The sequence below is a fragment of the Pangasianodon hypophthalmus genome, chromosome 29 (genome assembly GCF_027358585.1).
Source record: "Pangasianodon hypophthalmus isolate fPanHyp1 chromosome 29, fPanHyp1.pri, whole genome shotgun sequence".
In the NCBI taxonomy this organism is placed as follows: Eukaryota; Metazoa; Chordata; class Actinopteri; order Siluriformes; family Pangasiidae; genus Pangasianodon; species Pangasianodon hypophthalmus.
This window is the reverse complement of record NC_069738.1, coordinates 14,325,599-14,353,555: the sequence shown is the minus strand read 5'-3', so window position 1 is coordinate 14,353,555 and position 27,957 is coordinate 14,325,599. Positions and strand designations below refer to the sequence as shown.

General features: G+C 38.9%; 4 protein-coding genes across 12 annotated transcripts; all 4 read left to right on the top strand.

Annotated features, from left to right (window-relative positions):
- The first annotated feature begins 443 nt into the window (after positions 1–443).
- On the top strand, positions 444–10,389 carry pbxip1a (pre-B-cell leukemia homeobox interacting protein 1a). Of its 7 annotated transcripts, none has more exons than XM_026928449.3 (11): positions 444–1,479; positions 1,680–1,770; positions 3,562–3,646; positions 3,785–3,858; positions 4,275–5,052; positions 5,133–5,360; positions 5,498–5,521; positions 5,998–6,029; positions 6,196–6,258; positions 6,429–6,591; positions 8,018–10,389. In XM_026928449.3, exons 2-11 carry the CDS (start codon positions 1,705–1,707, stop codon positions 8,839–8,841), a joined length of 2,337 nt encoding a protein of 778 aa, XP_026784250.1. In that variant the 5' UTR covers positions 444–1,479; positions 1,680–1,704; the 3' UTR covers positions 8,842–10,389. The 7 variants fall into 7 exon arrangements, with proteins under 7 accessions (XP_026784250.1, XP_053087256.1, XP_053087257.1 ...); XM_026928448.3 differs by having other exon boundaries at positions 445–688; XM_034301496.2 differs by lacking the exon at positions 5,498–5,521 and having other exon boundaries at positions 445–688.
- Positions 10,390–10,481: 92 nt separating this feature from the next.
- Positions 10,482–11,877, top strand: s100a11 (S100 calcium binding protein A11). The gene is made up of 3 exons (XM_026927989.3): positions 10,482–10,595; positions 11,032–11,184; positions 11,529–11,877. Exons 2-3 carry the CDS (start codon positions 11,056–11,058, stop codon positions 11,661–11,663), a joined length of 264 nt encoding a protein of 87 aa, XP_026783790.1. The 5' UTR covers positions 10,482–10,595; positions 11,032–11,055; the 3' UTR covers positions 11,664–11,877.
- Positions 11,878–13,617: 1,740 nt separating this feature from the next.
- s100u (S100 calcium binding protein U) lies at positions 13,618–19,227 on the top strand. Its single transcript, XM_026928109.3, has 3 exons — positions 13,618–13,777; positions 17,450–17,581; positions 18,137–19,227. The coding sequence occupies exons 1-3, from the start codon at positions 13,775–13,777 to the stop codon at positions 18,476–18,478; spliced, it is 477 nt and encodes a 158-aa protein (XP_026783910.1). The 5' UTR covers positions 13,618–13,774; the 3' UTR covers positions 18,479–19,227.
- Positions 19,228–19,387: 160 nt separating this feature from the next.
- On the top strand, positions 19,388–25,250 carry s100s (S100 calcium binding protein S). Of its 3 annotated transcripts, none has more exons than XM_026928111.3 (4): positions 19,388–21,667; positions 23,011–23,063; positions 23,392–23,545; positions 24,359–25,250. In XM_026928111.3, exons 2-4 carry the CDS (start codon positions 23,041–23,043, stop codon positions 24,557–24,559), a joined length of 378 nt encoding a protein of 125 aa, XP_026783912.1. In that variant the 5' UTR covers positions 19,388–21,667; positions 23,011–23,040; the 3' UTR covers positions 24,560–25,250. The 3 variants fall into 3 exon arrangements, with proteins under 3 accessions (XP_026783912.1, XP_026783911.1, XP_034157474.1); XM_026928110.3 differs by having other exon boundaries at positions 23,008–23,063; positions 24,359–25,249; XM_034301583.2 differs by lacking the exon at positions 23,011–23,063 and having other exon boundaries at positions 24,359–25,249.
- Positions 25,251–27,957: the final 2,707 nt, after the last annotated feature.

Sequence of the window (27,957 nt, the reverse complement as noted above, 5' to 3'; positions counted from 1 at the left end):
CCTTAGTTCTTAAATAACCACTCTCCATCATCATTAAAAAATATTCCCAGAAAATCATACAGGCATTATAATAAAATAGATTTTATTTTTATTTAGATGGCATTTTGACTTGCAGCAGCACCAGCATTATCGAACTGTCCAGTGAACTTTTCTGATCTTTCAAGAATGTAACAAAACCCAAAAACTGAGTGCACAACCTATATTCATATTGTTTCATTCATATCCCCCAAATGAATAAACTCTAACACGTTCCTTGATACAATGATGCAATACCAGGCTAATGTTATTAGGATGGGACAGTCCGCTTGGGAAACCCCAACAAATATAGCCCCTTGCTATGCAGACGTGTCAGTACAGGGCTGGAGAACATGTCCCAGCCATTCCCTGTGTATATATAGGACAGACACATGTTGTGATGTCACTTACGTTTCTCTCTAGTGTGCGAAAAGACAAGAGTTCATAGATGGTCACTCTCACCTGTAACTGTCCATCACCGTGAGCACCAGCCTGCGTGAAGGATCTGATTGGCTAGTTCCTTCTGACGTCACTGGACACCATGCAGCTGTAGGCGGAACGCACCGCGGAATTCCCGAAGTTCCCAACTTTGGACGCACGAACGCATCGAAAAGATTTAAACAAAGACGGACGTGGAGAGAAGGATTTTCTGAAATTGCAGTTTATAAATACGGTATGATCATTTAAGGACTGGAATGCGCTACAGTTCAGGGCCAGGGCCGTCCAGAAGCCTTCCCCTGTGTGAGGAGTGTGTACAGTGTGAGGCACTGCGGCTCTTAGCGGAATAATCCGCTTTTCACGCTGTTTCTGTGTCAGATATAAAGCAGTTTTCGTAGATAGAGCGTAGGAATTTTATTTATTTATTTTAATCATAATCACATATTGCCACTGACATGACATTTTTAAATTAATTTGTTAGCTGCATGTTTAGCTAACTCAGTGCTTTGGGTGTATTTCTGAAGAAGCTTAGGGAACATTTAGTAAGATATTGTTGGCTGTTTAATAAAAACATGGCCGGCTTTCATTCTCGTTAAAGGTTAAATAAGAGCCAGCTGGCCTTAGGGTGCTTACATCTTAATAATAATAATAATAATAATAATAAACAGTGGGTCGTGCATTGTATTTTCAGTTCTTTCCCGTATGGCTTCTTAAGTCGCCCTTTGTTGTTGGTGGTGTTATTTATCCGGACCGTTTCTGAAATCTGTTCTTTGCGTTTTACAGCTGAAACGCCGCCTTAATGTTTCTTTTTAATAACACTGCTATTATGATAACCTGCGCCTCCATCCACCGTGTCATTGTATCCCAGAATGCTAAACGCTCGTGACGTTTGCGCGTGCACTCGGTAGGTTACGTCACTGTCGTGGTCAGGGCAATAATATTGCTGCGTTCGAATTACCTGGGAAGTGGGAAGTAGAAACATCCCTTTACAATTACGTCATTTTCGAGGTTATAACTCATTCAAAGGTAAGAAATGTTACTGGGTTTACGTGCTGTGAGCAGTCATGTTGATTTGACGTCACTCCCTGAACTCGGAGTTGAGGAGACCCGCCTTCTTTGGTTTTTAATAGTCTGAGCTCGGAAATTACGAGTCACGACTTTTGGTTAGATGCAGCCTTTAACCCCAGCGAGAGCTGGGAAAATATCTTAATTAACGTATTTTGCAGTTGCTGAGCCGGCCACACTGAAGTGATGTCGGATAACAGCACCGGCAGCAGCGGCTCATCCAGTAACAGCTGGACTCTCCTCTCTCCTGAGGTAAACAAGCAGACACAATACACACATGATGGTTTTTTTGTTTTGTTTTGGGGTTTTTTGCACATAAAGATGCTTCATAAAAAGACGTGACACAGCTGGTTATGAATTTGCTTCTCCTTATGATACAGCAGTTTTAGAGCTACAGTGTGGTGTAGCCCTCCATGACCAGAGTTAGACTGCTCTATGGATCACTGATCTTTTCTCAGCTCATCTGCCTATATGTAGTTAAGCATTAAAGCTTAATTTGATCCTGATTATATGAACTTATCTCTATTAAATATTAGATCATATAATCATTGAATCAATTGCCTCTGCACACCACCACGGTGGAATTGAACTGAATCAAGATGTGACTGATAAGCAGTTTAGTTTTAGTTTCCTCATTATTCCATGACAAATTAAGGAGATAAAAAGTGTTGAATTTGCATTTGGTAGCTGTTCATGGGAACTCTCACTATGCGGTCCAAAGAGGTGTTGATGCAAGTGAAGGAGGCCATCATTAGGCTGAGAAACCTATCAGAGAGATAGCAGAAAAAGTGGCCAAATCAACAATTTGGTACATTCTTAAAAAGAAGGAATGCACTGGCGAGTTCAGCAACACCAAAAGGTCTGGAAGACCACGGAAGACAACTAAAGTGGATGATCGCAGCATTCTTTCTTTAAAGAAGAAAAACCCCTTCTAGCCAAGTCAATAACACTCTGGAGGATGTAGGCGTATCATTGTCAAAGTCTACATTCAAAAGACACCATGATGAATGTAAATACAGACATTTTACCTCAAGATGCAAACCACTGGTAACACTCAAGAACAGAAAGGCCAGATTAGACTTTGCAAAAAAAAAAAAAGCCTGCCCAGTTCTGATGCAAGATTAACTTGTACCAGAATGATGGGAAGAGAAGAGTATGGGTAAGGAAAGGAAGGCCTCATGATCCAAAGCATACCACATCATCTGTCATACATGTGGAGGAAGTGTTATGGCATGGGAATGTATGGCTGCCAGTGGAACCAGACTGGTCATTCTCTTCTGATCTCTCATCAACAAGGTGTTTCAGCCCACAGATCCTCAGTTCACAGGATGTTTTTTGTTTTTTGCACCACTTTTTGTAAACTCTAGAGACTGTTGTGTGTGATCGGCAGTTTCTGAAATACTTAAACCAGCTTTAACCAGGTTAAAGTAACAGTGATCACACTTTTCCTCATTCTGATGTTGGATGTGAACATTAATTGAAGCTCTTGAGCTGTGACGGCATGATTTTATGCATTGTGCTGCTGCCACATGATTGGCTGATTAGATAACTGCATGAATGTGCAGGTGTACAGGTGTTCCTAATACAGTGGACAGTAAGTGTAAATTTAGTCAAACAAACATACATGTTGTTATATTCAGATCATTTTAAGAGAAAATCAATAAGCCAGGCATCTAATGGGTATTCCAGTAATCAATAGATGCAGTGATTCATTGTTGTGATCTCACAAGTAATTTCCACCAGCTGTTAAGATGACACTCTGTGCTCATAATGTCATGTCTATTCCTTCCTAGTTTGTAATGTACAACTTGAATACCTTTTGATACCTTTTGTGCATTTAACTGGCCACAAGCTTCAGAATCTTGAAGGTTACAATCCACTTGATTCACTTGGTTTACTGTGTTGCTGGTTTTAGTTAAGAACAATCTACAACATTTTATGTCTTTATTTTTTATGTGTAATGCTTTGTTTTAGGAATGGTTTGTGGAATGTAAATTATTCTTTAAATAGTGAATACTCAGAGACTGGTTTTATTTATTTCAGGAGGCTGCCACTGATACTGCTGGGCCAGTAGATGATGGAACTGAGAGTATTGGTGATGTACCAAGCCTTTCAGAGGAAGTTGCAGGTTACTTCTTCAGTCCTGTGCCTGCATTTCATCTTAGTAGACACAGTTAGATTAACTGAGTAGAAGCCTTAAAATGAACAGTGTTTGGGTGTGTATAGCATCTGAAATTCTCCTGTCAAACATCTCTGTTTATCACAGGAAGCTCTTTTGAGGTGAAGCCAAGTGATAGTGAAGCTCCACAGGAGACTGTCTTGTCAGAAGAGGGCCACCAGGTTATTATTAGCACTCATAATAATAACCTTTCAATATATCCATCATCTATGAACCTACTCTTAAAAACTTATAGTTCTTCATTTATATATAGCTGTATGATTAAACTTTCATTGCTTTCAAATCTCTGTTCATATTACCATAAGCTTAAACCAAAGGAAAATTGCTGTAGGTACATGTAGAGTTGCCATATCTGATTAGTACAGAACAGTGTCTGATAAAGTGAATATTTACAACAAAGCACAGAATTTACAAGTAAACCACACAGGAAATAATGCTGACAAAAAGGCTATATCTGGTGGTATCTAGAAGGAGTGTATACTTTGGAAACCCTTTTTTTTAATTATCCTAGGATATGACCAATATCACATTTGTAAAACAGATGACAGACCTTGCATGTGAAATGTCTTATTTGCAGGTTTGCCAAGAAACATCCCCAGAATTATTTGATGAGGGAGCAGTGTCTGGTCCAAGTGTTGAGGATGATCCTGAGATTTGCGCACCAGTCATCCACGCTACTATCACAACCTCCCCACCAGACAATGATCTGCTTGGAGCAGTTCCCTTTAGCCTAGCTACTGAGTCATCCCTCTTTCTTTCACAGGGGCCTTTCCTTGAAACATCCTATGAAGAGTCTTTATCTGACGTACTCCCTACCTTTGATTTTTCACCCAAACAATGTCCCGTCCCTGAAGTTGTAGCTGAAGCCACACCTGAATTTGTGGATAAAATTGGCCCTGCCTCAGAACCTACAGCCGAAGTTGGTCCTGCCTCAGAACCTACAGCCGAAGTTGGTCCTGCCTCAGAACCTACAGCCGAAGTTGGTCCTGCCTCAGAACCTACAGCTGAAATTGGTCCTGCCTCAGAACCTAAAGCTGAAATTAGCCCCGCCTCAGAATGTACAGCTGAAATAACCCCATCCCCTGAGCCCCTAGAGTCTTCTTTTTCTGAAGTTACTGCAGATGTATGCCTTGTCTCTGACATTAGTCATACCTCTGCCATCCCTGTGTTAGATATTCACACTGGGGTAAGCTCCCACCCTGAAAGCTCATCTCCTAGTCTGTCTTCTGAAGTTAATTTTAGCTATGCAGCTGAGAGCCCTTACCCAGAAACACCTGCTTCCTTGGTCTTGGAAGAGAAAGAGCTTGTAACTGACACAGAGGAACATAAATCCATATATGTTGCAAGGGATGCAGGTACAGTAATTATAGCAGTCTACCTTCTCTTACTTTTCTATCCCATTTTTAGTTCTCTTACTTGCTCTTGTTTTGTTCAGAATCTCTTGGCACCGATGTGCCGATTGAACACCAAAGAGAGGACAGTGGACTGCGGCAGCGACGTGTGCACTATCCTGAGGAGCTGAGACAGAGCTCGGATGAGGAAGATGGGGAGGAAACAGAGTTTAAGCTACAAGACAGGAAAGAAGAGAAACCTGGCTTATCGATGAGTCACCTGATCGTAGGAGCTCTGGCACTGTTGTGTCTAGGCTCTTTTTTTTTCTCTGGTGAGTTATGTAGTTATGTTATGAATATTTCCTGAAAAAAACCTGTTAAGGCCATGTACCTCTATTTCCAGATTTCATGATTTCAGAAATAACATGAAACTTTTCAGGTGTTGTATTATATTGTATTGCGTCTCCAGGTACCATTTTCGACCAAGCCGGTGGTAGGTACAGCTAGATGGCAGTATAAGCTTGAGTATTGCATACAGGTAGAGGTCTCCCTTTAGTGCTGATTCAGGACCATTTTCCTAGCTATAACATTTCCCATGACCTCTACTGAAGGAAAACATAAAATTGGACCTAGATCAGAGACAGAGGGCCACTTCTACCAAAACCTGTAAGCTTACTAAATACCATCAGATGCTTGCATTGTGTCTCTCCTAACGTTTGGTTTCCTGGACTACATTATAATCATGTAGTATTTCATGAACTAAGTGTAACTCTTTTGCCTATATACACCACGCTAGTAGACTGTTGCTGTCACTTTGCATTGCATTGTGTGAGTGGCTTTGCTAAGAGCATGTTGAGACAACTTTTGGAGTACAGTTGGACGCACTCACATAATTTTTGACTTTTACTTAAATCCATCTATTTTTGTGCATCTTTAATTTCTCTCTCTTTGTCTTAACTCTCTCTCCAGATGACTTTGATGGCTCAGAGTTAAGTGACAAGGTTGTCTCCTTTCTACATACTTCATCTGTTCTACCCTGCTTTGTTTGTCACATTAGCAAGAAGACACCACAGCTCTTACATGATTTGTCTTATTGGTGGCTGTTTCTGTGGAAAATGCATCTTTTGCAGGTTTATCTAATCAGTACGCCAATCTATTCCACCTTAGGAACTTCTTGAAAAACTTGTTGAAGAAAACAAGCAGATTTCCATACTGGAGGCCCAAATACAGGTTGGAATAACAGTCCCTTTTTGTGTTATGATTCATTCTCATCTGAATCTGGATCTTGTTATTTAAATTTAACTTTAATGTGTAGTTTGTTCTGTCGTCCTCTTATATGATGATACTTTTAAACATATACATTAGTTGTAATAATAAACTTCATGCAATCAACTTCTCAGGCACAGAAGGAAGAATTGGACAGGGCATTGAGGGCAACTGCAGAGAAAGGAATCACTGACAAAGAACATGCTAGGATGAAAGAGGAATTGTCTGCATTGCCAAGCCTGAAAGAAGAATTAGAGACACTTAAAACTAGGGTCTCTGAGCTCACCCAACTCACAGGTACACCAAAGCAGTTCTCAAATTCATCTTTTCTTTTTCATTTTCATTTTTTCTAACTTGTTTGACTTAAGAGTAATCAAGTTCATTTAGAGCCCTTTGTGTTAACAAAAGTTAAAAGCAAGCAGCAGTGACTATAAAATTGTTCATGTTTTGTGTTTGCAAACACCTCAACCGGAGCAGCACAGTAGCATGGCACACGGGGTCCCCTGTTCGATCCTGAGCTCGAGTTACTGACTGTGCGAAGATTCTGTGTTCACATGGGTTTCATTTGGGTTATTCCAATTTCCTTCCACCTCCCAAAAACATGCAGTTAGGTAGATACCCAGTGTTCCAGGGATAAGCTCCAGATTCTCCACAGCCCTGACCAGGATTAACATAATTACTGAAGAATGAATGAATGAACACCTCAGCCTTGTCTTTCCCCTGTACAAATTTGGCCAATGACCATTGGTTCAATTATAGATTTTAAACAGAACTTTTTCTGGATCTGATTCAACATTTACAGCAGTTACTAGGTTTTCCACATCCACCAGAAATAAACTCGTATAGGTCAAGGAATAAAAAGATATCATATGGAAAGGGACAAGCAAGAAAATAAAAACCTATCAAACACCCATTTGTTCTATATAAAATACAATCAATCAACCAATAATAAACCTCTATGCAATTATAACCCCCTTTAGAAGTGAATAACCCAACACTGTCTAAAGAAATAGTTGGCTTCAAATGTACCTCACAAAAACCTGCAATTTTAACATGTTGTAGACTTTTTATATACACTACATTCACCTGAAGAAGATATAAACGCAAGAGAAAATGTTTAATGATTGTAAAGATGGTGTATATATTAATGAATGATGGTGTCCTGAAAAATTAGATGACTATTTTGGACTTGTAATTAGGTAAACTTTTAATTGAATGAACTAAATTAACTTTAAATTGAATTTAAAATTTGATAAGGTGGTCTTTAGAGCTAAGCCTAAAATAATGGTTTTGAATAAAATGGACTCAGCATGTTTGAATGTTTGAATCAGTTGACATGATGTGTTACCATAGATGAGATCTTTTTTGAGAGTTAATTTAAATGATCATTGTGTAGGAAGGACTAATAAATTGTCTAAATCAAAATCATTAAAACACACATGCACAAACGGTGTGAAAAATATTAAACATTGGGAAATAATCAACCTGGCATTTATTTATATTGTCTGGCAATAAATTATACATAGTGCAATAGATGATTCATAATGTCTGACTCAGATATACATACTGTAGAAGAATTTTTTTTAAATATTCCTATTAGGAGCCTGTTTGTTAGGGATAACATGAAGGAAATATGCAGTGGTGAGTGGTTATATTGTTTTAGTAATTACTGCCATGTTATGACATATGGCATTGCATTTTTACATATTTTGTCCCCCCTTAGGTGAGGAACCCTCAGAACCTTCTCCTGGTTTTTCTGGAGAAGGTCAAAGTCCAGCAGGGCCTGACAGACGGTGGGGGAAAAAAGATGAGCTCAAGAGACAAAAGATTCTCTTGGAACAGAGTAAAACAAGGTTGGAAGGAATGAAAAAACAGGACTGGCCCAAGAAGTGGTTACGAGAAAGACTGGTTGAGATGCAGCAGAGATTATCAGAACAGGTGGACCGCATAGGCAAGAAAGATGAGTGGAGGAAGAAGCACAAAGGAGGGGAAAATAGGAAAAATGAGTGGGGTGACAGTGTCCAAAGGCACAAAGAGCTCTTAAAAAAGTACAGTGACGAGTGGGAGCATAAGAAGGCCGAGAGGAAGCTGGAGAGAGAGAGGAGGAAGCAGGAGAGGTCTTGGCAGGCCAAGCAGAAGCATGATCATAAATTGCACCAGCACCATGAATCAAAGGACTTCTGGAAACATCAAGAGAAGAAGCTCAGGAGAAACCAAAATCCTCCTGAACACTGCCATGATGTGTCAGACTGCGCTGAAGCAGAAGGCCTCGTTCGTGTTAAGCTGTCTGATTTTCGGGGCCTCCTGGACATCTACCTGAACAAATTGCAAGGGCTCAGTGCGGAGAATAAGGAAGCTTTCCATCATCTTGTTGCCAAGTTTTTCCATGGTGGCATCTTCAGCCACGACAGAATGCTCTTCAGTGAGTTTGCAGAAGACGTGGCCGACATCTTGGAGGACCTGGCGGATGTTCTGATGGACGATGATGTGCTGGAGGAGGAGATGGAAGAGTTTGAGAGGGAGGTGCTGTGGCAGTTTGCTGCGTAGAGCAGCAAGTTGGAGCAGTACTGAGGAGGATAGCACATGAGCCATATGACGTAAATAAAAGATGCCACATGATGATGAGTAGTGAGCAATTCTCTCACTATACATAATTCATTTCCCCAAGCTATATGACAGTAACAGTAATATGCCTATAGTATGAGGAGTGTGTTTCTGGAGTCTTTTATAAAGTTCTACCAGTAATTTGGATGGAAAAAACCATCACACCAACATGAGAGGTCTGAGAAATAAAACAAGTTTCCCCAAGCTACATGTACTAACTGCAGTATGCTTGTAGTGTTTGTAAGCGGCATGTTTCTGGAGTCATTTAGTAAAGTGTCTTCTGTGTGATGGGTGTCATACACTACAATAACATATACTATTGTTCTTAAAAGCTACAACCCTGGTTCTTGCTTACTGTGTAAAGCAGTAGTTAACTTTAACAGTAAATTGTTGCTTTTTGCTGTCAATTAAAATAAAATCATCCTCAGTACATAACAGTTCTGTTGACCCAAATAGTGAATATGTTAAGCTGCCCTGGGCTACAATATAAGACACAGATGAAGGAATTTGTGTGTATGTATTTGTCCATTTGCTTTGGACAACCTTTCTGTACCTGTTTACACTCACACCATAGAATCACTGACTGCTCAAGTGCCAAACTGGTTTCTGTCCTGCGTACATATGACCTTCTCAGCACGACATTTTAGAGCTTTTTAAGTTTTGTTGTGAAGCTTTTTTTTTCTACTTTGCATGCTAGCACTTTTAATTGCTGAACTGATATGAAAAGACAGTAACATGCTATCTTCACCTTTATGAGTTTGAATATCTGCACATCAGAACAAATTCAAGAAGTTCAGTTAACATCTGTGCTGCATCTTACTGACGTACATTGTCAGCTTTGTGCATTGTAAGTTACAGAAGTAATTATCTGAAGACATGTTTTTGTTTTGCTGTTGTGCCTTTTGTTGTTTAAGTGAGATGCTGGGTGTCAAATTAAGCCTCCCAAGATCTCACTTACAAGGAGTTAAAGATATTTTAGATAATTATTTTTGTCCCTGTAATTGGAGCCTGGTTATTTATTTTTTGTTTGTCTCTTCTTCCAAGCTGAAGAAAATGTCTGCCATATTAAATCTGCAAATCAGTTTTTCAGTCTTTCTTTTTGCACTACAATGAATGATTATGTATAAATTGAACTTTTTCAGAGCCAAACTGTAATTGTAAAAACATCACTAAAATTGGACCATGTTAATACACTACAGTTTAGGACACAATCCCATGTCAATGGTAACCTCTTTCATGTAAGAAATTAATTTATGATCATGCAATGGCTGGCCTCGGACAATAAATTATAGGTCACTATGAATGGTTTTAAATATGAATAAAATTAATAATATATTCCATCAGGAAAATATATTACTTTAAACTAGATTTTTTTAGATGCATCATTGCATCTAAAACACTTAGGACTATTATATTGTATTAAATGCTTATAGTCTGCTTATGATCTGTACATGTTAATAATCTGCCAATTAAAAGAGTGTCACTATGGAAGCAGATTGTGTGTTGTTTTATTTGCAATGGAAAGATCTCCAAAGCAGATAAGAGCACCTTCACCGTTTGTGGAATCTGAGTTTTGTTTGGGGAAAACTCTCGTTTTCCGCTGAGCTGTGCTTTAGGGTGAAGGGAATAAAAGTGGAGGTGAAAATGAAATGAAACATTAGTTTGCTTGCTTCTGCTACCAATACAACACTCCTCAGGTAAACAAATTCCCTGCTTTCTTAACTTCCATCTCACTTTTTCAGCTCTTTAAGGACACACTTTGGCTATTTTCTGCTGATATTATTTGATGAAACAAATTAAGATTCCTTGTTATTCCTTGTTTTCTTGGAATATTGGAATATTGGAAGAATTGCTGGACCTGTGTTGTTAACAAGGTTAACATGCGTTTAACCTACACTGTGATTTTTACTTTGCTGAAAAACCTATTCAAACACTTATTCAAGCGTTTTAAAAATGATCTGAAACGGCAGCCAATTTAGAAACATAAACCTGTTCAGTCATAAATTTTAACACTAGTTTGTTTAAACAAGATGGTAGAAAACAACTGGACCAGCTTATTTTTGTATTGGCTTTGTGTACAAATTGTGACAGTAATTAGTAACTCTTGTGTTTACATTATGATTGTTTGTCTAGTGTAACCTCCCATTCCGATTAGACATGGAGACTGCCATTAATGTCCTTGTGGCCCAGTTCAAGACTTTTGCTGCTAAAGATGGCAGCTCACACACCCTGAGCAAAGAAGAATTCCAGACCCTTGTGGCATCCCAGCTACCAAACCTTGTCAAGGTCAGATCCTCTATTTACTATTCTCATATTTGGCTTGTTGTTCCTGCTTATCTTTTAGTATTAGTATTAGTAATGTATTTGGCAATCTTTACTATGTAGCAGATGATGCTTAATGCCCAAATAAAACTCAGTATTACTGTTCTGAATATGCATTCTGTATATTAAACAGTAGCTTGGTCAGCTTAGTGGAGGAAGGCAAAAAGCAATGGTACTTCAACAGCTTCAACATTAACTCACAGAAAGGAATGTATAGTGCCTTTATATTGCTACTGGATTGCATTATTACAACTGTGTCTTGCTCCCTAAATTTACAAAATGTCGATGTTCTTTCTGATTACCTGCAGAATGCCAGTGATCCTGGTGTGATCGACCATCTCATGAGCTCCTTAGATGAGAACAATGATGGGGAACTGACATTTCAGGAATTCTGGCAGCTCATTGGCAAACTGGCAAGCAAACATGGTGGCTTCAGCCAATAGCTTTAAAGGCAAACAATTTGAAATATCTCAGTGATACACTTGCAAGCAATTCAGGTCAAATAGAACCATGAGACCTTCCCATCTAGCTCTAACACAAAAGAGTGTAAGTTAACCATTGACAAAGACAAGAGGTGTAAAATAAAAAGCTATTGTTGTAGTCATAGGTTTTATGGACCTTATGGACCTTGTAATAAAAGATTACATATATGTGGTATATTCAGCTGATTCTCTTCCTATCTTTGTTTTCCTAAATCAGTAGAGGGCTACCTTACTTTATATCAAAGCTACAAATGACAAAAACACATCTTGTTGCAAATGAATAGGCCTACAGCCAAAGCCACATTCTTTCAGCTGTGTTATGACTTACTGATGGAAGAATTCTTTACACACTGGTCTTTAAAGTTAAGTTAAAGCAGATCTGCTTAGCCATCATTCTATTCACTCATAATACATGTACATTTACTAAAGAAATGCTTGCACATATGTATGGTCCTATAACAATCACCATAATATTCCAGTTGGATGCTTTGAAACCGGAGGAGTCATATGAAAGATGGAGGCAGATTAAAAACAAATAAAGATGTCAATGTTATAATAGTAGTTGCAATGTAGTATCAATTAAGCTCCTTAATCTGAAAATATATGATGGGTCAGGGTTATCCCCTAAAAGGAATCACAAACATGGAAAATAATAAATTGATTCTTTACCTATTATTAAAAAATAAATCCCAGTAATTGTAAATTTTATCTGAGTAATCTTTAATAATTTACTGGGGATCTCAGCACAGTGGCTACAATTCTGTGTGAATATATTTGATGCTAAAAGAAATTAATAATAGTACAAAACTGATGTTTCACAACACAGCTGCCTTATTTGCAAGCCTCAGTAACAGGCGAAGCTACGTTCATTATCATGGCTTAGAAACTGCATATTTGCGAAAGCAAATCAAGACAACTCCCTTTATTTAAATACCCATTCGTGTACCTTCATTCCCTAACTTGTTGATCTGACCTAGTAAACTTATCAAGCATTCTTTTTCATGTGTTATGAGCAGCTTATGTGCCCTGAGGCTTGAGCAGGAGGTTCTTTTGTTCTCAGGACCCAGCCTAATCAAACAAAATAAGAAGTAATCCTGTAACAAAGGATTGATTGTTGTTTACGCACACACCGACACAGACAGGTACAGTCACACATAAGCAGGGTGGTGCCACCCTCAGGCATGATTACACACACACAAACACAGGAAACACCATGGACTGTGCAGATAATGTAGTAAATGGGATCAAGAGCTGCATTTCTACCTACGCGTGTAGTGCTACTGCAATGAGGGCAGGCGCACTTTTCTACAACCTCAAAGCAGGATTATTTTAAAAGAAAATTCTTTTTGCTCATTTTCAGGCAAAGTGACTTACACCTGAGACAGGATACCACTGAGTGGTTGGAGGGTCAAGGGTCAAAGACCCAACGCTGTCATACTGAGATTTGAAATCACAACCTTCTGATCAGTAGCCCAGCACCTTAAATGCTACACCACAACTACCTCTTAACTAATACACACTTCTCAGAGAGGAAATCAGTGGAAAGGTCTGTCCTGATAATGTGGTAAATGTCCTGCTCCTCAATGACAAACACCAAGCGCTAGCCTACATTTTACTGTGCTGTGCAACACACACACACACACCCACACCCGTCCTCTCTTCTGCAACTCCAGAGTAAATCCCTCCCTTCTCCACGCAGTGTATTGTGTATCGTAGCAGCTCTAAACTGAAATGCCATTAAACCACAACAACAACAACAACATATTGAAATGAAGTGGCCTGTGTTCATAATGTAAAAGGTTTTCCCTCTGAAACTTTGCCAACATTCCCCCTACACTCGTCCTGTACAGATTTGCTTCCTCCAGTCTTTCTCTCCCGTGTGCACGCCCTCTGACTTGTCAGCGAGGGAGGAAAAAAAGTTAAGAGAGGAGGAAAAAAACCAAATCGCGGAAGAGATTGTCTCCAGCTCTTCTAGTTTGACAAGTTTTTTCCCTGCTGTTAGAGAAGAGACTGGAAGGGAAAAGAGGCGTAAAGCACGGTTAGGTCAGTCGCTCGAGTGCCGGAGTGTTTTGATGGTAAGTGCACCTCTGTAGGCTGCGCGTTTTTCTCTCTGCGGGACTTTGTTTCCAGGTTTGTGCGGGTTTTCCGAGGCGCTGTTTGATGGCGGGTTTGAAGCGCCACGTTTTCGATCCGCCCTTCCAGTGCGGGACTGGCCTGGGACTGCGGCTCGTGCAGACTCACGCCTTTATTATCTGCCTTTAAATATCACACTTTCACTTCACTTTTCTTTTTTAATGGCTAAAAGTAATCCTGTGGCCGATTTGAAACTTTTAAGCTACAGTGTGCTCTGCTGTGCTGCGGGGTTTAATATGGCGCACTGTGCACAGTGAAGGGAAAGGGTTTGCTCAGGAATTTCCTCGCCATGGAACTGGTTTTCTCTCTCACCGATGATCAAACATACTGAAATCTACAAAGCAGCATTAATAAGCTAATTAATCGCCTTATTAACCTGGTAAAGACATTTGTACTATTAGACAACTACAAAAAGCAAATAATAAAGTGCATTACCACTTATTATTATTATTATTATTATTATTATTATTATTATTATTAATATGCCAGTGTTTTCCCAGCAGAAGGTGATGTTATTCTGGCTCACACAGCACATCTGAGTGTCAGAATGATAATGAAATGTGCTCTCTGTGTATCTGTTATACACTCCCCATAACAGCTGTGTCTCTGATAACATGCAGGAGAAAAACACATGGATTTCGAGTTAGAAAAGCAGGCCTAATGGTTTCTATATGCTGCGAGTTAGGAAGATCCTGGCAGATAGACAGCGCCTGAAGAGTTTTTCCTGAACACTTAGCTATTTTAAACAACAACAAAAGGTCTGACAAAGACCAAATGTTGTCCGATTACTCGTCTGGACCATTCAGAGAAAACATGTATCTAATTTTTTATAACCCAAAAAAAGAAGGTTCCACCAGGAACCATTTTTAGGACTTTCCCCCCCAGCAGTACTGCAGTAAGGTTCCTGCAGGCATGTATAGAGGTTCCGCCAGTGAGACAACCCAAGAACCCCTAAAAGCTCTTCCAGATGTTCAGTGTGGGTTCTGTATGCCAGAGCTCGGACTCTCAGCCTACACTCCAGTTTATATCGCAATAAACCCGAACTGTTCAAACTCAGAAGCACAGCCTGTAATCACAGACACGTTAGAATGTAAAGATCAAAAATGTGTATTCGGTGTATGCTTGTATATAAACGTTTCCGGTTTGAAAGCAGCGCTATCACATGGAGGATATCAGGAATTCCGCCTGCCAGAGCGCGCGAGCTGCAGCAGCGAAGTGACAGCGCGCGCTCGCCGCCGCCGTTTATTTATGCAGCGCGTCAGCTTGTTCCTGTGTGAATCTTTAATGGCGTCGCGACTTTATCGTCGTCCTTCAGCTCACACGGTGTATCGCGTTCGCTTCGGAGGAAACGCAAGTCTCCTTCAGCCCCTTCGCGCACTGGAGAGAAACGGGAGCCCGCGAGGCTTAAGCTATATATTTAATGACGCGCTTCAGGGGTGTGCGCGCGCGCGCGTGTGTGCAAACTATGATGCTGAATGGTAAGCTCTGAATCAGAAGAAAGCTTAAACTAAGGAAATTAGTGGCTGATTAGTGACTTGATTGGTCGCCAGTCTCTCAGGGGAAATTAGTGCTAAACTGCTGACGGTGAAAAGCAGAGCTTCGGCAGCACGGGGATGATCTGCATATGATTGACCGGAGGCGTCTTTAATTATTAACCTGACCCCGCGACTGAAATAGCAGAGATCACCAGCGGTCATTCTGAGACACCCAGAGGAATCCAAGTGGGCAGAACAGTTGTAGCTGTGGATGTAACCTGGTAGATCAGTCTTATGCCTCATCTTATCTCAGAAACGCGCGAGCTGCGTCAGTGCATTCCCACAGCTGAGTTCAGAAAAGTGTTCATCCTCATACACGACTGACTACTCTCATGAGAGCACATTAAATAAGACTATATAAATCGTCTCATGTAGTGATTATGGGTCCCTTGAGAGGGTGTATCCCATATAAAACATGGAGGTTTGGTGTAATTCCTGAATGGTAAACAAACTGCATTCCTACATCAGATATGGTAGCTATTAGGAAACCTAAGAGAAAGAGCTCTACGCACTTCTAAGTAATGGAAGTAAGTGAAATGACTTTGACTGTAGAGTTTGAATTTCAAATGGATGAACATCTTACAGCTTCAGAAACGAATATCTTGGCTAGCATGGTGACTGCCTTAGACAATCAGAAATGGTTGGGTTTCATAGCGTGATCTAGAGGATGGTTTGCGTTTCCTGTGCTGTAGGCCAGAGATTCACACGGTAGAGCCTTCAGTCCTCTGGCAACCACTCTATGAAACCAAATACTTTAATAAGCTACTACTGTGTCAGCTTGTTCTCCCTCTGCTAATTAGTCTAATAGCTAGGTTTCGTGATTGGTCACTGTACATGTGCATATTGCTTCAGACTGCAGGGTGCACACTTTTTTTAACTTTACTAAGTCATATTTTCTAATGAAACTGACTCTCATCTTTTGATTTGACATAGTCTAGCAATCACAAAGATAAAATTCAGTCTCATCTAACTTACTAGTCATATTTCAGTGACTCGGAGTTAGCCATACATGGAATCCCTGCTACTAACAAATGATTGATTGTTTTCTGTTGTCCTTAACTGTGTCTGTATCACTTTCTGTTTCACTGCTCATATGAATTTCTGGCATGCGTCTTGCTTGTTGAGCAGACACTTTTAATAACTGGATCGCAGCATTCCCTCACTCACAGCTGCGTAGTGAAAAAGGGATGGTGTTATGACATATGAGTAATGGTATGCGACACAGAGTGAAAGAGAAGAACAGCTAAATGAGCAACTGACCAAGAAGGAGTGTGACTGCGTACGTAAACAGAGAACATAGTCAGTGCATTACAGCTGGCAAGCTATAGAATGAGCAAAAATGGTTTGGGTTCAGGTAATCCCTCAGGTAACACAAAGCCACTGTGCAGTAAGGTCTTCAGGAGATCAGATGACCTATCAAAGATCAGGAGAGTCATTGAGGCGACTCCCTCCTCTCTTCCCTTATCTGCAATCAACTGTCAGCCCTAAGACCTTCATACATAAAACTCACTTCACTTTTCTAGTTAAACCAGCTGAAGTATCTAATGTTTATCACTTACCAAGCAGCCAGAGACCTTGGGGTTATACTGTACATAACATACATCTTGTGTAAGAATGGCACACTAGTTTTTTGCAAGGAAGTTGGGGTCAAAGTGAAGGCTTAGACATTGTACGGCATGCCTTAAGCATTTAATGGTCAAGAGTCCTTTCTCAACATTAAATCCTTCACAGTATGGCAGTTGTAATAATAACAGTCAGTCACTGGCAAAGAGCTTTAACCACTGAGCAAGCACTTCTCCTTCAGAGCAGTTGTAGGGTCAGTTTCTGCCATTTGTGTACTAACCCACATTAAATATGATCTCAGAGATGCTTAGAGGAGCTATTCTTGGTTTCTGGATTTCTGAAATTTCAGTACCAAAAATCTGGAAATGGCCAAACAGGTCTAATCAGTAAAATAAGCTGTCTGGTTTGGGTAAACTGCATATAATATGCAGCTTACATATGCCTATTTGTGACCTAATATGTATAACTCTTTATATAATTCATACAATCCAGTCTTCTCTTCATGCTTGTGCTAAGGTAAGAGCAAACATGGAAGGAGCTATCAAGACAGTGGTGACAGTCTTCTTGAAGTCAGCAAAAGGCAAGGAGAACCTTGGAGGAAAGGACTTCCAAAGCCTAGTGAAGAACCAGCTGAACAACATATTGACGGTTAGGAACTGTGGCCTTCCTCTACAAAATCCAGACCAATTATTCAGTCTCATCATTCACCATTACATCAATTGAAAACAATACCTTCGGGGTCTGACATTTTTCATTTACCTATTGGGTAGCTCTATATCCATCCTGGCTGAAGCCTGTTTCATGCCAGAACTAAAGCTATTGATAGGCTAAATCATCATTCCTTCATTAATTTTCAGTGAGTGCTTTATCCTGGTCAGGGTTGTAGTGGATCTGGATCCCAGGAAGACTGAGGGCTAGGCTAAATCATCCAAAAGGAAATACATGTCTACACATAGTTATCCAGTTTGGAATGACTCAAATTTAGTATCCCTTGAACCTCATTATAAGGCATTTTTTAGATTTTCCATTGTTATATCATGAATGATTTACTAGCATTTATAAATTAGAAGTTGGAGATGGTGAATGAAAGATGGTGAATTAACACTTAATGATTCTTCGTAGTGTTTTAAATGTTTTTGACAGACATGAATTCATTGTGAGCTTAACTTAAGAAGTGTAAAAATGTGTGTCATTGTGTTACAGGGTACAGAGAACTCTGAGGCCATCAAAAATATGCGTCAAGGTCTTGATGCCAACCAAGATGGAAAAGTCAGCTTCCAGGAGTACATGACGCTGATCGGATACTTGGCACAGTCAGTCAGTCAGCAGCATTGCACCAAGGAGACCCAAGTGGCGAGTTCAGGCCCAGAAACGCAGGCAGAGGCCCCTGAAGCCTCGAAGGCTGAGCCTGAGGCTGAGAAAGAAGCAAAAGCTGTAAAAGAGGAAGAACCAGCCAAAGAGAAGGATGAGGCAGTGGAAGTGGTGGAATTGGTAGAGGAAGAAGAAAATGTAGAAGGGGTGATAGAAGTAGAGGAGCGCACGTAGGCTCTTGAGACAGTTGATGAAAACATCTCAAGACCTTATCCTTGTTTTTATTTCAGTGTATTTTTTACTATTTCACAGCTAACCAAATTTGACCAACACTACATTTTGTACCACTAGATAAAGCATAAACCACTCAATATTATTTGGAAGTCCTTTTGTCTATTGTCTAAAACAGTGCTTTTCAAACCAGTCCTCAGACAGTCTCCAGCCCTCCAGATAATTTACATTTTGCTCTACACCAAGTCAAACAACACAGTGATGGAGCAAAAATGTGGAACGTCTGAGGGGTGCATGAGGACAGTTTTGAGAATCACTGGTCTAAATAGACACAACTAACAAAATGTATATGTATTGTATTTTATCCATTTAAAGATTTGTATTTGGATTTGTATTTACATTAACACTACATTACAACATGGATCTTTAAATGTGTTACACAATACCTCTACCAATATGTTTACAAATGATGCTTTCATTGGCATGTTCAATTAAATGGCCCTGGTGTTCTTCTAAGATAACGGTACGCCCATATGTGGCTCACTCACACCCCGGCTATCACCCCTGTTTAGTTTTCTACATATGTTCAAATAGTTTAGGCCTTGTACACTTTGAGTTGCTTAGCATGTATGCTAACACAATTTCACTGTTTCATAACAAGTGCTGACTAATATTGAGCTATATTTGTCATACCACTGCCAAATTTGAATTAAGACTCATTTGCATGACAATAAACAAACATTTTTCTTTGAGCATTTATCTTGTAGCTCGTGTGTTCTCATACACTGCTCCTTTCTGGTCTAAGCTCATTCTGCTCTCAACAGCTTAAACTATATTCTTCTTCATGTGCCATATACTCATTATACTACTTGCATTTTGTGTTCCTCTCTCATTCAACTAGCTTTGTTTGCTACAAAACTGGTACATGAGGTGCGTGGTGTCCTAAAAATGACCAACACTTAACAAATTAGAACCTGTGGATTTGAATACCCGCCATGTGACTCCAAGGGAGCCTAAAGTATTGGACCACCGAGGCAGGGACGTGCTAGTTGTGATTTGATGTAACATTCAAATGACGGTAAAGTAATTTAGAGCTCTCTATCAGCTGGGTGTGTTTTATGTGTCTTGTTCACACTGCTAACAAAGTCTGCTGCAATAGTGCAAAGTATTGACTCTTCTAATAACTCTTATTTGTGTTGCAATACGTAAATGCACTGTTTCAAATAAGTTATTTTACAGTTTTGTTATTTATTAAAATGAGCTCTAGAGTGTGTTATCAATCACTAATATTTGGGATACCTCCCCAGGGTGAAAAAAAAAAAATTGGAATAAAGGCCCAATAAGAATTAGGTCATATTTGTTAGAGGCTTTCAATCAACAGTGTGCAGCTGAGAATAAATGAGATTGGTACAGAATGCTAAACCACCTGCTAATGTAGTTCACTTTCTGCCACGCTTTTTTGCAACTTTGACAGTGTTTATGCCATGGCTGTGCTCCATGCATTCACACAAAGTATTGCCATCTGTTTTTTTTTCACTAACCACAGTTCTGGCCATTCTTGATTGGGGATTTAATTTAGTATACTAATGATAAAGAAGCATCTCAATGACCACTAAAATGTTCAATGTATCATTTGTATGTATGTATGTATGTATCTCTAAAAAATTATGACATTGGTCAGTTATTATTACAATTATCCATGTTTTACTTAACCATGTATACTTTATATATTCTTCACCCCTATCTTCAGTTACCTGATAATGTCTCATAGGCTTGAAACTGGAAATATTACTTTATATAGATTTATATATTATTTCATTTAGGCTTTTCATCTAATTTGAAGCAGTTTTTGTAATGTCTGAAAAATTGCTATATATATATAACAACTACCTTTTTCAGTAGCAGTGTAAAGGAAAAGAATAGCTGTCTGTTAAAAGATCAGAGTCATTCAGTGTATTTCAATTTGTTTTACAAAGACAGAAACAATCGCTTATTTGGAGGTTTAATTTTCAGTAAATTTCACAAACAATAAAAACATGATATAAATATAAACACCAAAACTGTATGCTTTTTTAACAGGCACACAAAGATCCATAGATTACCACAGAATACATGTATAATTGTTTTCTCGTTAGCTCTGCTCTAAGCAGTCCTTTCAACTTCCAAAATGTTTAGCTTACACATATAATCAGACAATGTTAAGTCAAGCACATGTATATAGGGGTGGTGTATGCTCAGAGGAGGTGTATGCTTTGACTATGTAAACCTTTGGCTGTGTTACTTGTTGTGTTTGCTTTTGGTGTGGCTGACGCTGTGACGTTGGGCTCCATTACGTTAGCATTATCAATGTGCCGTCGCTCTGGAAAGCGATATGGGACACCACTGTGCCAGCCTCCTCAGGTTAGCACTACAGTTACAGTTGCTAACATCTTTTATTATGCAGCACTTGATGTGGATATATGGCAGGTTGCGCAATGTTTAGAGCTCTTGGCTTGCATATACTGTATGTATGTATATATCCATCACAGAATGCACTTTTATTAAATAATAAAAATTCTTAATAACAATAGCAAATATACACATACATGGCTGAACATGTTTACTGCCTGGCCCTTTCCTGCTTAGATTAAATATTAGCTCGATCTTCTGAGTGACACTTTACTTTCGACTTGATAGATCCTAAACTTGAGAATATTAGACCACGAATCCTCCTATTACGTCTACTCAAATAAATTAATTAATTAATTAATTAATTAATTAAAGTATCTTAATCAGATTTATTTGTGTAAAGTCTCTCTAGTTGAGAAATTCACAGCTTTGCCATGCCATTCTGTGGTTAAACATCTACATCTAAGCACATCTACTCTGGCCATGCTGTACAGTTTCAAAACTAAGACTATGCTATGCTGATTTAAAAAGCAATAAAGGACTCCAAAGCCATCTCTATGTGTTGAGTTTTCTTGCATGATCAAGTAGGTGAACACAAGACAGCATGAAGGGCAGGAGGAGTGGACGATAGAGGAATGGAGAAACATAAGCTGATGGAGATGTGCAAGAGGAGGGAGGGAACAGGAGTGAAGGATATTTAAGACCTGGAGATGCTCTCTCCTCATCCGTTTCTTTGCTTCTTTCTATCAGTCTGCATCTCTGGCTCTTTGTCACAGACAAAGGAGGCTCTTCAGCAACACTCAGGTAAGATGGACAGCTAAAGGTTTCTTTCTTTCCTAGCTCTTATCTGATGACTGCTCATCAGTATAGCTACCAATGTAGAAATGAATAGCACTAATTATTGTTTTGCAAATGTTAGTTATACAATTTTACATACTGTATTCTAATTGATAACTCTGGGCTGTTTAACATTTTGCATTTAGCTAAATTAATTTCTTTCTTTAGGCATCCTTTGTATCTATATTCTTTTCTTAGATATTCTATGACTTTTACAACCCATATCAATTTGATGTGACCCTGTTCCCTAAAGTATAAATCTGCCAAACAGAAAGACTAATTTTTAATGTTGTTGTCACTAGGTCACTGTATATTGTAACCATCCATGTCATGGTTGCTGTGGCTTCTCATTATCATTCTTCATCCTACAGATTTCAGCCTTGCTAATTATGATGTCATCAAAATACCTGTATGCTTAAAAGTGCCATATTTCACATTCTTGCTTGGATTCTTTGTTTGGGTGATGCACCATAGTGCTGCTTGTACTGCCATGTTACTGTTCCAACCTGTAATTGTGCAATCTATCTATCTGAAAAATAATTCCATAGCCTTGGTAACTTCATTACATGTTCTAGATAGCACCTAAACCAGCATTACATTATACCAGTTCTTGAGTTCACACTGCCTGTAGGTATTAGTTCCACAGCACCATCTGAGCTGGCTAATTAGAGTCTGTAATGAATTAATAAGTGAAATTAGATGGTGCATTGCTTAATACGAATTATGCTTCATGTTAGTGAAATTGCTTTAAATACTTGCATGCAAGGAACAAACATATGTTGTAAGTCCAAACAACTTGTCTTAACCCCAGCTAATCTTTCACAATAGTTAATTGTTTATGATTACGAGTTATTATCAGGAATCTGAATTAAATATTAACACAGAAGGAAGCTACAGACCTTTTAACTTAATAAACCCATTATCATTACAACCATCCTAGGAGAACTTTTACTAATTGAGTTTCCTTTCATTTTAACGTGTGTTAGTCTTTATTGAATACTTCAGATTATTTGGCCAGATTCTACGAATGACTTATCTTCAACATATCTACATACTGACAGTTTTTTTTTTTGTTTTTTTTTTTGGATTTTGTGCAATGTGGCCTTAAGCTGTTCACACAAGTCAGAATAACTGGCTGTTTCTGCAGTTTGTCTACCTCAGGTGACATGCTAATACAAAACTAATACAAACACTACAGTCTTATTCTATCACCTCAAACTGCTTGTGATTGCCAGGTGTTTCTTACAATTTCCTTTTTCTTGATTCTTTACTTTTTAATGATTATGTTTGTGTCTGTATAATCCCAGTAGCTTGGCAAGCCTGGAGACAGAAGAACCAAGATGCCACGCTCAAATTGTGATGTGTAAGAATGTTGCGCCCCCTTTTTTAATCTCTACCCATATCCTCCATTCTCTCTCTCTCAGTTTAGATGAGAAAACTTGTAAACCTATGAAGAATTATGGAGAAAATGTGATGTTTGGTCCATTTTAGGTGATCTATGATTGTGGTTTGTACCTTAATTTTACTAATTGGATATTGTGTTTCTGTCCCACCATCTACTTCTTGTGCTTGTGCCATTTCTACTGAGCTAAAGCTCCACCCATGCCAGTCATGTAACCCCACATGTGGCTGGGACAAGAGTGGGCCATGCTAGTCTGTCTTTAACCTTTGACCTTTTGAATGCCTTGCAGCATGGCTAAAGAACCAAGCACTAACCTGGAGAGCGCCATGCAGATGCTCATCAAGACCTTCCATAAGTACTCAGGGAAAGAAGGGGACAAATACACACTTAGCCGAGGGGAGTTAAGAGAACTACTGACAGAGGAATTGGGAAACTATCTAGGGGTGAGAAGACAAACACACATCATGTGTCACACATATAACACTCACAACTGGTCAGAAAAAATGTTTAGAAAAACATTTATACTTGAAGTAATGTCATGTCGAAACCAAATAACAAAACAATATGTAAAAGGTATATTGGAAGACACATCTGATTAACGAAAAGATTAATGAAAATTAACACATTTAAGACTCATTTACTCAAGAGTAGTATCAGACAATCTACAGTCGTACTCTGTGGCATGTTACAACGTGTCAAAAAATGCTCATTGCATTTAAGGATACATACTTACTACATACATACTACCCACATTCACACTCATCCAGGAGTTCAACATATTTAAAATGATTCTGTGTCCAAGTAGGGGTGCAATGATACAGCGGTATGATGGTATACTGCGATAAGTGTCGTCATACTGTTAAAATTATGACATGGATAATGTCACAAAAGTCCCTTTAAAATACTGAAAAGGTTCCTGAAATCACGCATGCAAACATACTAAGAGGAAATGATCGAATTGAGTGATCCTCTTAAGTCCTAATCCAACAATTTAAGACTTTGTCATTTAATGTCATCCTCTTCAAAACCACAGGAGATACTATGATGTCCCCTAAACTGGGTTATTCTACTGGGTTATGTTATGGTTATGGTATGGTTTGGTTCATACTGTTCCTTTTCCACAAAGTTCTCACATCTGTTTAAGCACACATTACATTCATTCCCAAATACAAATTTCTTTATTCTCCAAATTCACACCCAACAGCACTGAACAGAATCAACACTAATTCTGTTTCTTCCCATTTGTCCTTCAAAAGAATGCACAAGACAAGGATGCCGTGGAGCGAGTGATGAGTGATCTGGACGCCAATAATGATGGTGAGGTGGACTTCACTGAGTTCATCATCCTAATGGGTGCACTCACCGTGGCCTGCAATGACTTCTTCCTTGACAGCCCACCACCAAAGAACAAGCCTGAGCCAAAGTCAGATGCAAAGGAAGGAGAGAAGAAAGAGTAATGATGGGATGAGAATGGGAGCATGAGAGAGAAATGTATCAGGTGGTTTCTGTAACCAGGAGTGAACGTCTGAGGAGAAACCCATCTGTTTTGAGCTATTAATTACTTGAAATTTCCAATTATTATGCTTGTCATTACTCTGTGCCCTAAACACATTGAACGCTTTCATTAATTTCAGGAACATATTTGTCCAACCCTAATCTAATTCCCCAGGTAAGCAGAAAAACAACATGCAGCTGTAGACACTTTTGTTTAAATTAAATCCTCCTGATGGTACTAAGATACATTTCTTCCATTTTGATGTACATTTTGTGATTTTAGGACCTGATTGTACTAAAGTTCTCCATTAATTTGAAGAGTTCTAAATACATTAAAAAATGCATCTAGTACCCTGACAAAATATCACTGAAACATTCCTGTAATTAACTTGAGGAAACCTATGAAATGGTTAGGATGAAGGGAGGGGTTAACTGTAAGCTCATTTATAACACACGCATTATTAAAAACGTCACCAGTGTTGAACACTTCAATGTGTTTTGCTTCTTTTCAAGGCACCTATTTTGTAGCCTGTTTTGGTAAGTGATATGTATCTTTATCATTACAATAAATATGTCTAATGGATCTTCACGAGAATGATTTTATTGTGTATTGCTCATTTAGATGAAAAGAACACTGAGGATTATCATGAAACACTATATTGCACAGTCACTTCTGACAAAAGAAGGATATTTTATTGACTTAAAATAATCCATAAAAAATATCAAGCTATCTGTAACAAAATATAAATAAAGAAACTCTCTAATAAACATTAACTTGTATTGCTTTCCAGAAAAATAAAATAAAATAATAAATTTAAGATATGTTAATATTATATAAGAATACCCACACAGTTTGTATGAATCAAATTTCACCTAGCAGTTTATAAGTAATAAATGAATATTTCTATCCTGTGATTTGAAATCAGCAAGGCAAAATTTCCAAAAAAAAAAACAAAACACGAATACCACGTCCCAAGATTCTCAGTGCAACAATGAGCTACAAACCTGATATCATGACAGCAAAGGAACTGTCATGTGATCCATATCTCTGGACTTCTTATCAGTCAGATCTGTGCCTAATTACACACACTCCCATAAATAACCTGGACTTTCACTCAGTCATGGCAAAGTCTCGCTCTTAGTATTTTCTAGATGATGTTACTAAGCCAGACTGCTCTGAAATCCATCAACTTGACCACCACAGGACAATGAAAAACACCACAATGGAGTTTTATAAATGTGGGGGCTCCACTGAATATTGCTATACAGAGTTCAGAATGCGAAATTGTGCCCAAAATCAAATACTTTCCCTCATATTGAGGCAGAACAATTACATATAGGAATATGGAATACAATATAGTTTTTCAGAATTCATGAGATTATACTGAAAAAAATTCTGTAGACAAGGATGCCCGAATATGGATTAAATGAGTGAGTTGTCACCGGTGCATCTCTTTCTTTTCGTATGCAACCTTTGTGGTTGAAGATGTAGCACTTTACATTGTTTGTCAATGAGAAGAGGACTATGGAGCATAAGGTAATAAGGGTGACTCCCTGTGTGTGCGTGTGTGTGTGTGCGTGTGTGTGTGTGCGCGTGTGTGTGTGTGCGCGCGCGTGTGTGTGTGTGTGTGTGTGTGTGTGTGTGTGTGTGGGTGGGTGTGTGAGGAACTTCATGCAGCTTGCTGCGACACATCCTGGACTTTACACACATCCTGCCTGGCCTGTTAGACCTGTCCTATTCACACTTCAATGGAGTCAATATCAGAAAAGAAATACAAGACAAAGTCAAAGAAGGAGTGTGATACTCTCATGGTTGCCCAATGAGTTGTCTTTGACTGTCTGGTATGGGTGTGTAAAGGCTGAAGCATGTATTATCGTTTAAATCTGACTGCCCATTTTAAATCATTCTTCTGAGTGCTTAGTCATTTTACTCACCCTTAGTCATTCTCTACACCTTTGCTTTATCCTTAGGCTAATTCCAAAGTCTTAGGCAAATTCCTGAAACCTGATGTAACATCCTCTAATTGGCCTCTCTTCTTCTTTAGCAGTGAAGGGATGCATTTCAAAACAAAACTAACAGAGGAACATATGGAATGTCTGTGTACATGTTTGTATCTGTGTAAATACAAACCACAGTGAAGATCGTTCATTCATAATCCATTTCTGGAACCTATATGTAGTCATTTGTAGTTTCCTGTATGTTATACATTTCTAAGCACTAAGTTAATTTACTGTGTTAGTGTTAGCCTAGTAACAGCAATACTATTATCCTGTTAATACAAAACATGCTGACAGCAGCATGACATCTGTGTTGTGTTTATGGCATGTGTATTGGTTGTGTATTTGAGATGTGTGATCTTGTACCCTTCCCATACGCTGTGGTGAGGTCTTGGGTGTCTTGGCTCAGTCTAGGCCTATCGTTGTGGCTTTGACGTGATGGTATCGTCTGACTCTGCTGGTAACTGTAGTGTGCCCTGTCACTCTTATCTGACCACACTGTCTCCAACAGGCCTGACAGACACTCGAGCTCACGTCACACACCACACACTCCACTTCTCCACTACCAACTCTGTCTGTGTCTTCCTCATGACATTACATTGGCTCAGAACGACTTTCACACTCACATTTCAGCAACACATTCCCTATAATTTCAGGTCATATAATACATAATCATGCATGTATGCACATAAACACCCTTGAAAGTGTGTGCTGTCTCTTGTAATCTCTTCCATATGCTGTAAGAACGCTCATAAAAACCTTTTTACGTTTCTTAAAATTAAAAGTGTGTGAATTTAAACGATCTGATCAGGGCACATTTTAAGGTGAAGAGAGCACGTGGGTGATGGATCACAGATTGCATTAGGAAACATAACTACAGCATGTTGCAACGGTGTGCAAATTAAACCCCTTTTTTGTATATTCTTTGGTATGATTGTTTTTTATTGATCAAAGACTTATGACACTACAAAATGCTTTGTTTAAATGTGTTTTACTCAATAGTTCAGTATTTATTTAACTGTAGACACATGCAGCATGCTTGTCATGCACAGATTGTTGGTTTAAAGCATGAAGATCCTGTCTTCACCTGTTATTGGACCTTAAAGTATACCTCTACCTTTGCTTTCCTAAAGTGCAAAATAACATATAACCTAAACAATATTAGTGCTGTGTTTGGATGTAAGAATCACTAAAACCAAGGACTTTCACAACTGGAAGCTCTGACAGTGTGTGTTTTCTACTTCTTTTCATTATGGACTGTGAGGGCAGTTTCATTCAGAACGACTCGAGTGTTCCCAGTTTGCTCATTTCTCAGTCGTAGGACCAAAACCTTCCATCTTCTTTTTAGAAAGGACTTTATGTC